This window comes from Lipophrys pholis, assembly GCF_963383615.2.
Source record: "Lipophrys pholis genome assembly, chromosome: 13".
In the NCBI taxonomy this organism is placed as follows: domain Eukaryota; kingdom Metazoa; phylum Chordata; class Actinopteri; order Blenniiformes; family Blenniidae; genus Lipophrys; species Lipophrys pholis.
This window is the reverse complement of record NC_137632.1, coordinates 10,998,043-11,014,103: the sequence shown is the minus strand read 5'-3', so window position 1 is coordinate 11,014,103 and position 16,061 is coordinate 10,998,043. Positions and strand designations below refer to the sequence as shown.

The 16,061-nt window shown below is 38.5% G+C and overlaps 1 protein-coding gene across 13 annotated transcripts in view; it reads right to left on the bottom strand.

The window, feature by feature from the left end:
- Window positions 1-1,899: 1,899 nt before the first annotated feature.
- mid1 (midline 1) overlaps window positions 1,900-16,061 on the bottom strand; it is a 30,288-nt gene continuing 16,126 nt past the window's right edge. For 5 of the 13 annotated variants that reach the window (XM_080478812.1, XM_080478815.1, XM_080478814.1 and 2 more), the window contains exons 3-11: window positions 15,202-15,261; window positions 10,062-10,157; window positions 8,899-9,006; window positions 5,938-6,086; window positions 5,723-5,850; window positions 4,585-4,728; window positions 3,906-4,067; window positions 3,611-3,818; window positions 1,902-2,967 (exon numbers count right to left, since the gene is read on the bottom strand). In XM_080478812.1, coding sequence (XP_080334938.1) covers window positions 2,622-2,967; window positions 3,611-3,818; window positions 3,906-4,067; window positions 4,585-4,728; window positions 5,723-5,850; window positions 5,938-6,086; window positions 8,899-9,006; window positions 10,062-10,157; window positions 15,202-15,261 — 1,401 coding nt within the window. In that variant the 3' untranslated portion in view covers window positions 1,902-2,621. Of the gene's footprint in view, window positions 2,968-3,610; window positions 3,819-3,905; window positions 4,068-4,584; window positions 4,729-5,722; window positions 5,851-5,937; window positions 6,087-8,898; window positions 9,007-10,061; window positions 10,158-15,201; window positions 15,262-16,061 lie in introns of all 13 variants that reach the window. The other 8 variants (XM_080478808.1, XM_080478810.1, XM_080478819.1 and 5 more) reach the window with 3 other exon arrangements.

The following is a 16,061-nucleotide window of genomic DNA, read 5'->3' as shown; positions in this document are numbered from 1 at the left end:
CGGGGCTTAACTTGTATGGGCGTGGTTTAGCTGTGTGGGCGGAACCGATCTTTGTTTACCTTTACAGACGCGTCTGACGCAGATCTTGGAAATATTATGACCAAAAACTGCTAATTTACTTCATGTTAACGAGAGTCAACATGATATAAAATAGTTGTGTTGGTATTAAAGTCAAACAAAGATAAGTCTATCTTATTTTAAGACTTTTGTGTTTAATTGCATTCATAGTTTCCTTAATGTCGACATTATTGCATTTATAAATTTTTTTAAGTCATTACATTAAAGGCAATAACAAAATGTTCAGAGGAAAATCAATGGTGCTGACAAATATACCGTTTACTTTTTAAAGTGATGAAGTTATCTTCATGTATTTTCCTTTTTCATGGGGGGTACCTTTGTTTTTTAGTTTTTTTATGGTACTTGATTTATGAAGACTGGTATTGTGGCAATTTGTATCATATACACTGACTTTCAGTACGGGCAGTAAGTATGCTGTATTGAAAAACAAAAGGCATACATAAGAACTTGAGTCAAACTGCTTTTAGTTGTGTAAAAAAGTCATTAAGTTGCAATAATTGTTACTGTACATAGACCTACAGCCTTTTTTGTGGTGGGATATCATAATGAAATTGTGCTGTTTAGCCTATGTAAGTGCTTCTATTTTCGGTGAAAATTCAAAAGTTTAAAATTACTTTATATTTTCAGCACAATTTGGGTTGACCAATTTACTCTTTTTCTTAATGATTTCCTGGCACCCACGTCTGTTCTGTTCGACTCTCGTCTCTGTTGTGTGAAAATTTGTACAACAAATAAGCAAACAAGCAATTAAAACAGGTAATTCCTTGCTCATTTATTCCTCTAAAAAAAAAAAAAAGAATTCCAGCAGGTGGAGCCCTGAGGGAAATTTTAAGCTTAGTCCTTTCATTCAATCTGCCAAATTGATTTTCTTCAACCGGCAGTCAGACATTTTTGCAGTGAATGTAGCGTGGTACTCGTACAGAAGTGTTATTTTCAAGTCTTTCAACTTCATTGTGTCCGTTTGTTCAATCAGGTGGAAGAAAAAGTGAGTGGATGTACAAACACTTTGATTTGATGTGATTATTTTTGCCTTCTGTTTACTTTCTCATATTTTAAAGTGAAATGTGTACAAGTGAAGTATGAGCATCCATTTATGTCAGTGATTAAAATCAGTAGGATCACCTCAAAATGAAAAGTTAGTTTTACAACATGCTGAAGTTTGTAATCAATGCACAAAAAAAAAAGAGATGTGTGTTGTGGCACATCAATTTTACACAGTTCAATAATACAAGACCTGGGATACCATATGGAAACGAAAACGTTAATGGCAGATCATATCATCTAATGGGACAATTTTAAATAAATTATAACAGATATTTTCCAAATCATTAGGATGAACAAACTCACATTAAATGAGATCCACTTTTTCTTTACGTGGAAAAACGAACACGCCTCAAAATCCTGTCTTAATAGTGTTACAAGGAGGAGGTGGTGTATTACAGCTTTATCTGCAGGGAGTCTCATAGAGAGGTCACAGAGAGTTCAGATCCCCCCCAACCCCTCCTCTTTATTTTGCTCTTGTCTACTTAGTTGAAGGGAGACGCTGCAGAATTCAAGCCGCGTTACTTCAGTACAAAAAGAGATGTCAGAGCAAATCTTGTCAAAAGTTGTATTTTGGTTCAGCGCAGGTCAGAGACCCATAAAGAAACACTGACACTTTCCTCTATGCTGGTGTTGCCGTTTTCTTTTCACTCTATTGTGGACACTTAGTCATGCTTCAGTGGAAACCCCAAAGCGAGTGCGTACAAACAATATGCGTGTATTTAATCATTTTCCTATTGAGATACATTTGTAGCTTACACTATAACAAAGAAGACAATCCACACAGGCAATTATATGATTTATTGCATGTTGTTCAAGAACTTCAAAAGTAAAAGCTTTATGGAGGAACTGTTCTGAAATGGCTACAACAAAGGAGATGACTAATCTGATGGATCTAACTGTACAAAGGCATTTACACATAATAAATATCTTAGAAATGCTAGGTAAAACAATTTTTTACTATTATTACTGGATCTATTTAAGTGCATTTCCCTTGAAATCAGTGATGGGTAAACATATGTATTATAATAAAAGTGGCTTAAAAATGCATTGACTAAGGACGCTGTTCTAACAAAGTGCTATAATGTTTAATAAAAAAAGTAAAACACCAATAAAGTCTGTAAATCAACCCTCAAACATTTGAGCAAAAGACTCACTTAAAGACTGATGATCATCCTTTAAAGCACCACAAAGATAAGCGTGTATCACACGACCTCAGAAATCAAACAATTTAAAATATAACTACATTTCAAATGAAAAGCAAGTCTCTAAAACCACCCAGCAGAACAATGAACATGAATGTGCAAAGCAAAAAAAAAAATAACAATACATTTACAAGTGCCTTGAAATAATTTCTTCAATAACTCCAATTAATTTCCACAAAGCCTCAGTGTCAAAGCTTTAATGGCAGTGATTTTTTTTGATTTTTTAAATTATCATTACTAGAGATGTGTCCACGTCACAGTTTGCAAGACGGGCGGTTCAGTCTCTGTACGGTCACATCAGTTGTACTCCGTACCCTCTAAGTGATCAGGGATGGGCAGTCCACTGAGAATTGTTAAACATCTATTCCACACGCTAAACACGGGGCAAACGGGCTGAACAAAGTCGATGTCGAACGTGTGCAAGTGCTGAGAGCCGACGGCGTCGTAGAAAGACAGCAATCCAGAGTCGTAGTCCAACAAAACCCCGAGACGCCGCAGGTGGGGAGAGGGCTCGATGGGTATCTCCTTACTGTTGTGACGCACCGCCCACGAGTTGTTGCAGCGCGCCAGAACCCAGGACGCAGAGTTTTTACCAACCCACTCGTGCTTTGGCGCCGACTTGTAAGCGATGCCCACCGCAAACCTGCGCCACAGATGAACAGTCACATATTAGGAGCTCAGAAAGAATAATATATGGAGGTAAATTCCATTTGCCTTGTTGTGTGCCACTGTTGAAAGAGTACAGACAATTTGTAGTACGGTGCAGCTACTGTTACAATGTTTCAAATAGTACTTCATTACAAGAAAAAGTACTGTTGTTATTAAATACTCAAGAACAGGTACAAAGCACTCATCTCAAGAAATATTGAAAGTCTTAGATATAGTCCATAGTAGTTAGCTGCCTTTGACCGCATTAACAATAACACGCATTCATTGCATTTCTTAAAGGTATGTATTAATTACACTCCAAGAATTTGTTTTGTAAACATAAATAAAATATAATACCGGAAATTAAAGACAAAACTTATTGGTTACAAAATAGCAGATCAAAAACGTAGCTTACATGAAGTAAATTGTGTACTTGTATAAGAAATAATGATGCATGAAGTACACAAAAACACTACTTAACCACAATACATGCAGTAATGTGAGTATTATTGCTAATTCATTTCACTCCTGACTGTAGTTACAAAATTGCTTTTGAGATCTTCCGGTGTTGAATGAAATTATATACCGACATTCTGACACCCCAATCGTATGTGAAAGAAATCAGGGAAATGTTTTACCATGTGCTTCCTCCAATCAGAGCTTCCCAGTAATGGCGGCCACTGTCGATGTAGACGTTTCCCGTGACGCCATAGCTGCTGTGACTGGAGAAGCGATCCTGGCTGTGGCTCTTTTTGGATGAGGTCTCGTCCCTCTCCACCGTCAGGTTGTCGTGGGACACCCTCAGCTTCCTGTGTGCAGACTTTGGGTCCAGTTTGAATGGCTGACCTTAAAATAGAGGAGGGAAAATGTTAAACATATAATCCGTAAAAGATAACCGATGATTTGGGTAATTGTGTTGAACTGTTGACATACTATTGGTCTTCAGTCTCCCCGGTTCGCTGCTGCGCTTGCCTGCCTGATTTATGGCCTTCACTATGAAGATGTATTTGGTGCCACACTGGAGTCCGTGCACCGTGTAGTGATTCTGCTTGATGTTTGGCACTATCATCCAGCTATCAGCAGAGTTACACAAACCTGCATTACAGACAAAAAGTCACTGACCCAGAATCCAACAATTTAAAGTCGGATGAAATGAGGATTTAAACAGCGCAGTGCAACAACATTGCTATTTTTGACTCATTAAACGTGGTCGCATTAACACTCTTGCTAGTGTGTGCGAGCACTGAGGCAGATAAGAACAAATTGCTTGATTAAGCATGTGAGCGCATTAATGTAATCAATTCACACAGTATGCTGCTTATTTCAACCCGGAGATAGCATCAAGCTTACATTGCAAATGTGGATGCAAATCTGCTCTGTTATTTTCTCATCTCTTCCAGGGCAGTGCAGAAATTGTAGTGTATTTTGGTAACATCTCATTATCTGCACAAGCCAGGAGAGAGCGTCTCTCTCTCTCGTAGCTACAGCCCAATATTATGTTTGGAAATTGTAACACAGCCCCTCGTTCCTTTCAAATCCCTCCGTCACTGTTATGTTTCCCCACCACAAACATCATGCTGCACTCCCATAGGAAAACTGCACATGTACTTACTGACAACATTGGATTGGTTGGTAAATATGGCGTACTGAAGTTCATACGAAACAACAGAGAATTCGTCGTCCGTTGTCCAGTGGACTGTGATTGTGTCATACGAAGCTGTGCACAGCTCCTCGCGGATCGCTGGTGGAGTTGGTGCTGCGAAGGGAAAACAAAAGGCAAATGTTATCCAAAGACAGTAATAGACGCTGAGTGAATACACAAACACGTCAAATAAAGGGCCCAAAGAAATATGTTGTCAAGACCTGTGGTGGATGAATAGCATCATCCATTTGTTTTTTGTTTATTTTATTTTTTTCATTCTGACGAGTGTGAATAATCTAGGCTGGAGTTTCTCCAGCTATTATCGTGAGATCCCCCATGCAGAGTTAAATACACACCGCACAACAGGAGCCAAGTGTAAACAATCAAACCTCTTCCATTCAGCAGAGAAAAAAAACCCCATCCCAAATACCTGAGGTTTTCAGTTTTCTGCCACTCGCTGACAAACCCATATTTAAAACATATGGCTCCTATCCTGACTTGACAACATCAATGCTCTAAAAACAAAATATATGTTGTTCACATAAAAGAACGTTAATTTTTAAAATGAAAAAAAAATTATGCAAAAATAAATTTTTTAAGAATTTTAAGAATTACAGAGTGTACATAATACATTGTACCCTATAATTCAGTACTGATACAACCAATTTTTTTCCCCAGTATTTACACATATGAGTAAAAGTTTCCTGGTTTTCAAAAAGGGAATTTATAATAATATAACAGATATATTAAAATAATGTAAAACTGAGGATGAAAACATAAAATATTTTAAACCCGTTCATTATATAAACATTTTGTGAGATCCACCTTCACTGGCTAAAGGCAGGGTAAGCCCAGGACAGGTTTACTTAGTGACAGATTTCACTAATTAGCTACAGATACAATTGTTTGTACGTGAAGAGAACCCAGCAAAAGCAGAACAGTCAAAACCCAATGCACACACAAGGAGAACATGCAATCTCCACACAGAAAGGCTCATGAGTCCAACCCAGACTTAAAATGTGGACATTGTTGTTATATACACTCCACTACTGAGAGGATTCAAGCCAAACGATAACATACTGTGTTCAACAGGCTAAACTTGACCAACCTGTGAGGTAATCCAAGCTTTCTAACATCTTCTTCTCCCTTGCGAAGTCCAAAGCAAAAGTATCAAAGGTGTCATTTAGGTTTATTTCCGGCAGCAGGATTTGGGAGGATGCCGTTGCCATAGACACTCTGTAAAAGACAATGGCAAATACTAAAGTGCTTTTTCACTCGAATGGGTTGTTTCTTGTCAGGATTGCATTTTCCCCGTCTCTTTACCTCTCGCAGATACTTTTAGCCGTCTGAAGGAAGCGAGTGTGATCCGTCTCTTTGAGGGTCTGGTCAGCCTGAGTGATGAGGGAGGAGGACCTCTCGATGCACTGCTTGCAGCTGGCTATCTGCTGGGCTAACTTCCTCAGCCTCACAGTCTGGTTAAAAAAAAAAACAAAAAAAAAAAAACAGGACATGTAGATAAATAAACCAATAAATACACATGAGGCACCTACGAGGCGCCAACCTGCCAGGTGTTCTAGGTTTCTCAATGCCAATTATTAACTCCTGCAAGGGAGAAAAAGCTGATTCCACATGATCCTTATGACACCATTATAGTCACCACATTGTTCAACCTCCTATCTGTGCTTTCGTTGCCCTGCAAACTGACATGAGGCAAGAGGTGAGGAAGGAAAGAATCTCCTCCAGAGAGTCCCATCAGAGGAAGAGGGACTCCATCTTACGCCGACACTAAACACTGCGCAGCATGCCATCACCTCTCCAAGGGCCAGGATGGGAAACAATTTAAGAGGCACAATCACGTTGGAAATATTAACAACATGCCAGACAGCTTTTCACAGTGGACGAAAAATGCAGAGACAAAACACAGCAACAAGCTGTGATGAGTCAGCCAGTTCAAGTAGCCCACAAGTATGCAAAGCCCATCCTGAAGGACCGCTGTTTGTTTTATGTTTCAGCCCAAAGGTTAACGGCTCTTTTCACTTTGACCATTGCTTTGCCTTCACCACGTGTTTATTGCACTCCTGATGACAAAAGGTATAGAAGCCCAAGCCCAGTTCTTTTCTTACATTGAACCACATTGTTTTTGTGCCTAAACCAATCCAAACAGAGACGAATCATGTCTGTGTTTTATTACCCTCTGATGGGTTTCACAAAGTAATTTGGGTTGGATGACTTGTTTGTGGCCACAAGTGAAATTACAGACATATTTCACCTCATATTGCAGGATTTTTCCCCCAAGATTCTCAGTTGCTGTAAAAACATCATCACTATGCAGCCTCACTGAGAGCAAACGGACATTGAAAACAAAAAATATCCCCAAGTTATGTGACATACAATATATGTAATGAAAATCAGAGCTATTTTGAAGAAGTCGGTATGGTAAATTACTTTCCTTAAAGCTTGGCAAATTTAGCTGTGAAGCAACTGAGTGTTTTAAAAAGCTGAGATAAAAATGGAAATAAAATTATCTATTGGATTTTCTTAATGAATTTATTTCTGATAGCCGAGCAGTCATTGAGCTTGTGACTGGAAAATCATGGTTAGACTTCAACTGAGAATTAATCTAAGAAGAGCTTTTGACGTTAGATTGGTATCAAACATTCCGGCCACAGCACTGTAGGCCAGGAGCAACCGAAGGACCATCATCAATAAATCACATTCTCTAAAAATAAAACTAAAGCAATGAAGCAAAAACAACTGCTTCCAAATGGAGTAAAATCCAACTGAATCCAGTTCTGAAAAAGCACCAACTCACCAAATCCAACACTTGTGTACCCTGATGACCCGATAGCCATGTTCTGTGTCCACTTTACTCTTTTATACCGATGCCAGTTATCACATTTTATATAACGATTTGCACCTCTCTATGATCAATAATTCCAAAAGCCACTGTGTAAGATAATGTGACCTTTATGTGAATGTGTGGCTGTAATCAGACTGCCACAGTGTTTTGTTGTAAACCCCGAGGGCGTCTGTTCTTATGTGACACGTTTCCAGCTGACCGTGCTTTATCGAGGGTGGAATACGAGTGAGGATTGTCTCAGAACAACGGGTGTGATTAGCAGAACGGTCGGCTGCGCCCACCCCCCCATGGCGCTCAGTCAGGAACGATCTGTTCAGGTCAGGAAGTCGATCGAGAAGCGAAAGCAAGAAGAAATGAGAGCTGGTAAAGAGGACAGCGGTGAGGGACGAGACCCAGGGAGGAGGGCTCACGAACACAAACAGCATCACCATCAAAAATATGAAAAAACAAAACAAAACAAAACAAAAAAAAAAGAGTGAGAAAGCCCAGATTTGCCAGATGGCTGCAGTCTGTTGCAGGCTCGGACCATGAAGCATTTTATTGGGCTTGTAACCGTAGGCTTGTTATTTTGGTTGTGATGGGTGTATGATAATTTCACCCAACATACAACAATCTGGAGCATCTGGTATCTCACATCTCGCATTTCCCATATGGCAGCATTGTCACACACAGGAAACACATGAACACCAATCGGACTAGAACACATGGAACAACCAATAATGTAATCATGACTAATAACGTCATAATATTGGTCCAGTTGAGTGCAATAAGGCCAATATTGTGATAACATGCCAATAGTGTAATAGGTTATTTAGCCATTATTTTAACATCTTTCCAGTAAATTTATTAAATTAATCATAGTATTGAAGAGGCTTTAACAAAAATGAAAACGTATAATTGCAGCCAATAATGTATACATAAACAGACCCATATTTCTTTGAAATAAAACCTTTTTTAAATTAAAAAAATATGTATAGTGGATAGTATAGTCATCATAGCCATACTACATAGTATCTCTGGGGTTTGTTAAAAAGAAAACTCATTATTTGATTATACTATTGACAATTCACTAACTAGACTATTGACTTAGTTACATCCAAAATGGCCGAAAATGATTACATCATTGTCCATTATTACATTATTGCTTGCAATTACACAGAAGAACAGATACTGCAGTACTGAAACACCTGTGTTATGTTTGAATGCAAACAAATTCAAGTTTATATCAGTATTAAGATAAATGGAACTTGACATAATCAGTTCAGCATTTGAAACAGATCCATAAGTTCTTGCCATATTTTGCTGCTGCACTCTAATAAAAACACAGTGCTCGGGTATTTGCCAGAAGGCAAGGTTATCAACGAAGACAAGGCGATAAACAAACAAACATGAAGATACAAGGGGTGATAAAAAAAAATAAATACCTTTCCCTCCTTTATCTTGGTGGCTATGATTTGTCTCCGCTGCTGTATGATATTAATCAGTAGGTCACACTCTTCCACCAGCTTGTTTTCTTGCCGCGATGCATTTACCTGGACAGAGCGGGAGCACAGATAAGAGACGGTGAATCGTGGCGTTTTGCTATCAATTTGCCCTGTGTCACATGTAGTGCCGCAATAATTGTAGGTACGTGCAAGTTTCATTACAGCATGCATTACAACACAATGTTTTTGTTTTGCAAATGTTATGTGACAAGGAAACACGATTATAGGACGATGCTGTCTTCTCATGTTTGACAGGAGAGAGCACAATCAACTGACCTTGTTTCCAGTTTCTCTTCTGAAAACAAGATTAAAGGCCCCGGTGACGAAGTGACAGAGCAACATCTCCTGGCTGGCTTTTTATAAATCTAAATTAACCCATTCCTCGCAAAGATCCGACACTGAATCCAGGCTTGTTCGGTTGCTGAAAGTGTAATTGAACTCATTTTTCACAGGTTGTCAAGTGTAGCATCCACTGATGAGGCCGCCTCGTCACTAAAATTAATGAGCGTTTGTTATGCTTTGTTTCAGCTGCATCAAATTTGGTGGAGTTACAGATGAGAGTTTTCAGAGCAGATTCAATAAAACCAATGTTTACTGAGTCATTGTTGTAAGGCTGTTATTTACTCATTAATTCATAGTTTTAATTAGATGGAGTTTTACAAACCTCCATCTGCCTCGGTGATGAAGTGATGAGCAGAGTTTATTGTATGTGAAAATCCCTCCAAGTGTCTCTTATGAAATCTTAAATTTCCCATTTTAGTCTCGCAGCTGTGGAGCCATTTTCAACTTTGTGGTAGAATAAAACAATTTGTACAAAACAACAGGGTAACATTTATTTGATAGATTTAGTCAATAAGACACTTCATAATGAGTACGTTTAGAAATTATGTGGATTATTTAAGTTTCCACATACTCTGAAGCCGCTTGATTTCTATGAACATGTTGCAGATATTATTGATCTGAAAACAAATAGGCACTCTGTCTTGCTGACGTGAGAACATGCGGCTTACAGATACAGCAATTCATCATGAAGTTAATAATTTAATGAGTTGTTGCCCATGAAATGCCACGGAGCCTGAAAGGTAACAGATAAACAACCTCACCTCCACATGTTGGCAGGTCTGGATAAGTTTGCCCATCAGACTTTCCAACTCACTGGTCCTCTTGATGAGATTGCTGAGGTTGGAATCCAAGGCCTGCTGCAAAACAGAATTGAAAGGGAATATTTCATTAGATATGCCCCCCCCCTCTCCATCAGACTGTAAACAGCAGAATAAATCTTAGGGGAAAGTCAGGTGAATAGGAACATAAAGACCATATCAGGACCAAACGGAATGTGAGAAAGCGAAGACATACACGGCTGCCACTGAAAGTGGCTGCCCACATTTGGGTTATGATCAATGTGAAGCCCTCACAGTCCCCCCCCCCCCCGTGCGCCAAAGATCCCATCATACTGCCTGCTGAGGCCGTGAAGCTTAGCGGAGCATCTGCTGGTGATTTGGACAACTAAACCCTGGCTGTATTAATCACGGACTCAGATCAAAGGCTTATGTTTCAAACTAAATCTCTTTCTGTAATTAAGTAGCATGGCGATGGTGTGTGATGGCAAGAAACGGCTTCACTGAATTTCTTTCCCATGAATAAAATATTAATGTGTATGTATATCAAAGTGCGCTATTTGATTTGAAGTTAAACAAGATTGAAGTTGTACTGAAAGGAATCGTAAGTGGAAAACAGAGCAACTTTATAACTGATTGACAGATGTTTTCAAATGCTAACAACCAACCAAAGACCAATTTTCACAAAATCAATGGTGTTTTGCAATGTTATTGCCTCCAGAGCACGCTTTCAACTCGATTGCACAAACAGAGAGAGAGAAAAAAAAGAAGCTTTTTTAGTTTGTTACTGAAAGTTTTTGATTATCCATCTTTTATAGGGATCCATCACAGGACAAACACAGAGAGACAAACAATCACACACAGTTTAGAAATCTAGAGACACCAATCAACATCAAACATGTTTTTTGACTGTGGGAGAAAACTGGAGTACTGGGAAAACATGCAAACTCCCCCAAATGGACAGGAACCAGGGATATTCTCACTGAGCGGCAGGATGAAAATACCATGTGAGAATTTATATTTTTCCCACGAGGGATGCAATTGTTTTCAACCAAACCATAAAACCTTGATTCAAAGGATTTCAGTTTCGAATCTGACTGCTTCTTCAAAAATCTTGGTTCAGACCAGACAAAACACATTCAATTAATGTAGGTCAAAGTAAAACTGATGCAGGGTTGCCAACTTTCAGGTATTCAGAGTGAAAGTCACCCGACTGACTCCAACATCATGTGCAGCTTGTGGAATCTCGCACTCAATGGCAAAATTTGGATTATATCGACTTCCTTACAACTGAAAGTGAAAGGTGAGGATGGGTCCTGATATAGTGCTGCTCTCACTTTATTATTGTAGCTTATATTACATTCATGTTGAGAAATACACCTTTTAAAGAATTAATTATCAGTTTTAGAAACGAGGCTACTATCCCCTTTTCATAATAATCTTAGTTTAGAGGAACTAGGGCATGCTGGGAAAAGAAACTCCCCCAAATCCCTGTTTTAATTGGATTGGAAAGCTTTATTGTCATTATACGTCACATATAATTAAATTACGGCCACATAAAATTACATTTAAAATGCTCTAGCTACGAGTTGTCAACATAGTCACACAAACAGAAGTATGTTTGCTATAGTTTACTATTGAAAGATTAAAAAAAAAAAAGGCTTTTGTATTTTTAAAGTCAAACTATTACCACCATTTGATGAATAAATAAAGAGCTGATCTCTGTGATGAATATGAGGTTCAGTTTGTGTATTTTCAAAGTATGAGGTTTGGAAACTTGCTCCCTTTAAAAACACAACAATGCCAAAAACGACATGTACAATATCATCTAAAATGAATGCATTTTCTATTATATGACAGATCGGTCATTTATATATAAGACAAACCACAAAGAGGTAAGAGGAGCCCGACAGAGGTCTGAATCTCAAAGCAGCCAAATAGTGTGGAGACCTCTTTCATGTTCACTGTTTCACGTTGTGATTTTATAAGACGAATGCGTCATCGCCGACGGAAATAGAAAAGGCTTTGTTTCAGCACTCTCATAAATATGATTTATTCATATGGAAAAGAATGTGATGAAAGCCATTTCAGATGAGGTGTTGCCGGCGTATGCGAGGGGCGAGCTCTAACTTTCCAGACGGGCATATGAAACCTAAGATATTTATCAAAAAGATGTTGGATATAGCTGAATGTATACGCTATAAAGACATGGAGGGGAGATGGAAGTGGAAGTTTGAGGCCAACCCAGCTAACATTTGGCTGTAATGGTTTTCTTCACGTCTCTAAAATGTGGCGCTTGCTACAATATTCATGTTCTTCACATGTTTATACAGCTCTCTCTAATGGCGTTTCCTAAAATCAGTTAAACCCGATGAGAGGAAAGAATAGCTGCTTCCTTTTGTACGTGAAAACTTCTGGTCCCACACCTTTGCATTGGCTGGTCTCTCTTCCTTCCTCCGAGTTCCCATAGGTCAGTGTCAGGTCTTTGAGTTTAATCCTGTGTCAACATGAGAATTTGTATCCACGAGCTGCTGCTTCCTCCTGAGAGCTGCACTGGGCCTGTTATACATCTGACTATTTTACTTTGTTGTGGGGGCACTTTTATTCCATCCATCTTATTTACGGATTTATCCTCTTCCAGGTCACTGAAGCCAATCAAAGCAAATAATGAGTATAGTATAAAAAGAGGCATATTCAAGTTTATAGGCAAAAATCTGATGATATAAAAAAAGCAGCCAAATAACAAGCAGCCTTCAATGAAAAAAATAAATATGCAGCCTAAAAACAAAAAACAAGAGGAGACAATAAAGTGCTAACCTTGAGTTTGTACACATTAATTGCATTTGTCTTTTTAATGGAATTCCAGATATTTTTATAATATTCTCATCTGATGGAATGTAGGTTTGTAAACACCAATTACCAGAATTCACATATATTCTCTTTTTTTAATGCAGTAAATAGCAGAGAGAGGAGCATGGAGCATTGATTTTGATTTAGATTTTTTACAACAATTGAAATTGTCATCTTGAAAAAAAGAATCTGTCGTGATGAGACGGAGGACAGATTGTAAACTCCTCCTAACTTAAGTGGTTCACTTTATGTTGGAACCAACTCACAGCAGGACACAGGGGTCAGGATCAATATAAATGTATGTATTGTTTTGGAGGTGCCCCAGGGTCAGTCTTGACCCTAACTGTGGGAAACCCTGCTTCAATTCCCAACATAAAGGGCATCCAGTGTAAAGAAATAACCCAAGTCAATGGTGCTGGCTGCAATAATTTTCTGTGATGTAAAAAAATGAGAAGCTGAACATTAACTGAATGATTAATCTGCATTGACAGTTGCAGTAGTTTTTTCTCTTTTACTATTGGAGAGCCTAAAGTTCAATTACAGGTGTTATCAGTGAACAGTTTGGTGTTGAGAATAATGGAGGCAAAGCATGTCGGCTGCATTTCTGACTGATAATGTTCTAGGTTTATCAAAAACACATAAGACAGCATGAGGGACACTTAGTCCCAGATAAAAAATATATTGCATGTTTTGATTGAGGATATATCTCTTTTAAATAGGCTAATATTTAATTTATCATGCGTATTATATCAATTATTTAAAATACTTAATTATGTAGGTCTGCTCTATAATATAACTATTAAATTATAGTTGTAGAGAATAACAGGCTTTTCTTTAAGATACATTCAGTACAGCTATATTTTTTAAATTGCTGAGTATGTTTCATGTTGTGTACTGCTCGACATATCTTTGTGGTATCCAATAACACACATCTGATAAAGGCAATATACAATCATATCTTTTCAATGTTTACAACATTCTGACGTACTGATATTACAGGACAATGCTGCAGGCCAGAGGGACATCACTGTCCTTCAAACATGAAGTACTTTAGCTCAGTTGCATTATTAATTCTGTGACCAGGAAAATTAGTATGGAAAGTCCCATTAAAGGATGATGTATGTGAAGTTGAATGGTATTTGTAGTAGGGGTGCCATTTAGTGTTGGAATTAATCTACAAGTTATTAGCTCCATTTTTAATAGGCTTATTACAAAATAATTAATGCAACTAGTCCCACCACTGCAAACTATCATTAATGTTTAATACATCAACTCTAATCAGCAGTGTCATTTCACTATAAAAATTACCTGGGTCATAATTTAATTTCCCGACTCTCCAGATTACACGTTCTTCATGTGGTTGGATGTATGTCTTTCCTCACAGTTCAACTTAGTTTGAAATTAGGTCAAACTTGGAGACACATGTGTGTATGACCGTTTAGTGTGTTTACATTAAAGCCCTGACTGACTGGCAAAATGGGTTTTTTTCCCCCCTTAAATCTCCAGGCTCTCCTATGACCTTAAATGGGAATGCATCAAAAATACATGATGCATGGATATTTATAGAGATGATTATAAGCTGGGCTCATGTCACATTATGCCTAAATCACACTGAAGAGGTAACACAGAGTCTCTCCCACATACACACACACACAGACAGACAGACAGACACAAACGTTAATATAACAGTATCCATTTGTGTGGGAATGTCTGAAAAGTGTGTGGCACTGTGGCTGTAAATGTGTCTGGAAAAAAAACAAAAACATCACCAAGCTCAGCTGCATCCCACCTGAGTCCTGTCCTGCAATGCACGAGATAAAAATCTCTCTAAGATTGGAAGTGCCGCTTCCTCTTTCACTTGAAGCCTAAAACAATGCAAGTGAGTGCATGTAATATGAGGTCAACAGAATATACAAACAATTCTATCTATTAGAAAGCCGGTATGAATTTACACCACCCAGAGACCTGAACATGAGTAATTATTTCTGTATCATTCCCTATAATATCATAACCCTAATGTATAGCCATCTGCTGCATGTTATTGAACGGCAGCCAATGGTGCGTGAGCAGACATACACAAACCAATGAAAACACAACAGGCTCAACACAAGCCACCGAGGCAACATGGCACGTTCATATTGCTCCTTGTCAATGACGAGTCTCAGCTAGTTTGTTGTTCACTGTTTGTTTCCTTTGAAAAGTGCCATTCGTTTTCAGGCAGATCCATGTTGCAAATCTGCCCTGAATGTGTAATCAAAGAAATGATGCTGATCACCTGGTCTGCCTCCTGGTGAGAATGATCACGCCCCACACAGAGAAAGCGGTCAGGAGATTTCTGCACAACGACAGCATGATCAAACAAAGGAGAGAGGTTAAAACTGGTCCCCTAAACTATGATTTAAGAAGAAAAAAAATAGATTGTTAAAAAAAAAAAAAAGATTGTTTGCATCCTAGTTCCACTGTGACCGAGTATTGTGAAAGAAAGGAATGGGCACAAAGGGATGTTGAGTGTTACTTCTGATATTAAAAAAAACAACCTTTTGTGACTCATGCATGAGGACTCTGAGTGTTTGTGGAAAGAATAAAAGGAGGACGCTTTCTTTTTTTCATGCAGTCTCTGGACAAATGGTGGGATAAACTTGGACAAACTTTGAATCGAAAGGCTTCATCTTGTTGACTTTCAGACTTCAAATTCAAACAGGAGATACTTGATGATCTAAGAGACAAAACTTCACTCCCCGGTGTTCAGTGATCCTACTACTTTTGTGTTAAAGGTTTTACATTAAAGCTCGAGAGCACAAATGCTTCATGGCAGACTATTAAATATGACACTGCAAGTTAAAATCTCCTCTAAAAGAAGCTGGAGTTTACAATGAAAGGAAAGTTGAACCACCTTTTTAGGCTCCGGCTAAGAGCATCTTCTCATGTCTTATTGATGTCGACCCATCTGCTGAAAGCAAGCAGTTCCACTTAACCTGAGACTGTGAAGGCAACGTCTGGCCCCGGTGCCTTCACATTTAAGATTGGCCAAGTGAGAAACAGCTTCCCACTCAAACACTAAGACATAACTGTAAAAATTAATTGAGTAAGGAAGTCATTTTGTAGAGTTCATTTCACTCTGGTGATCTTGGGAAG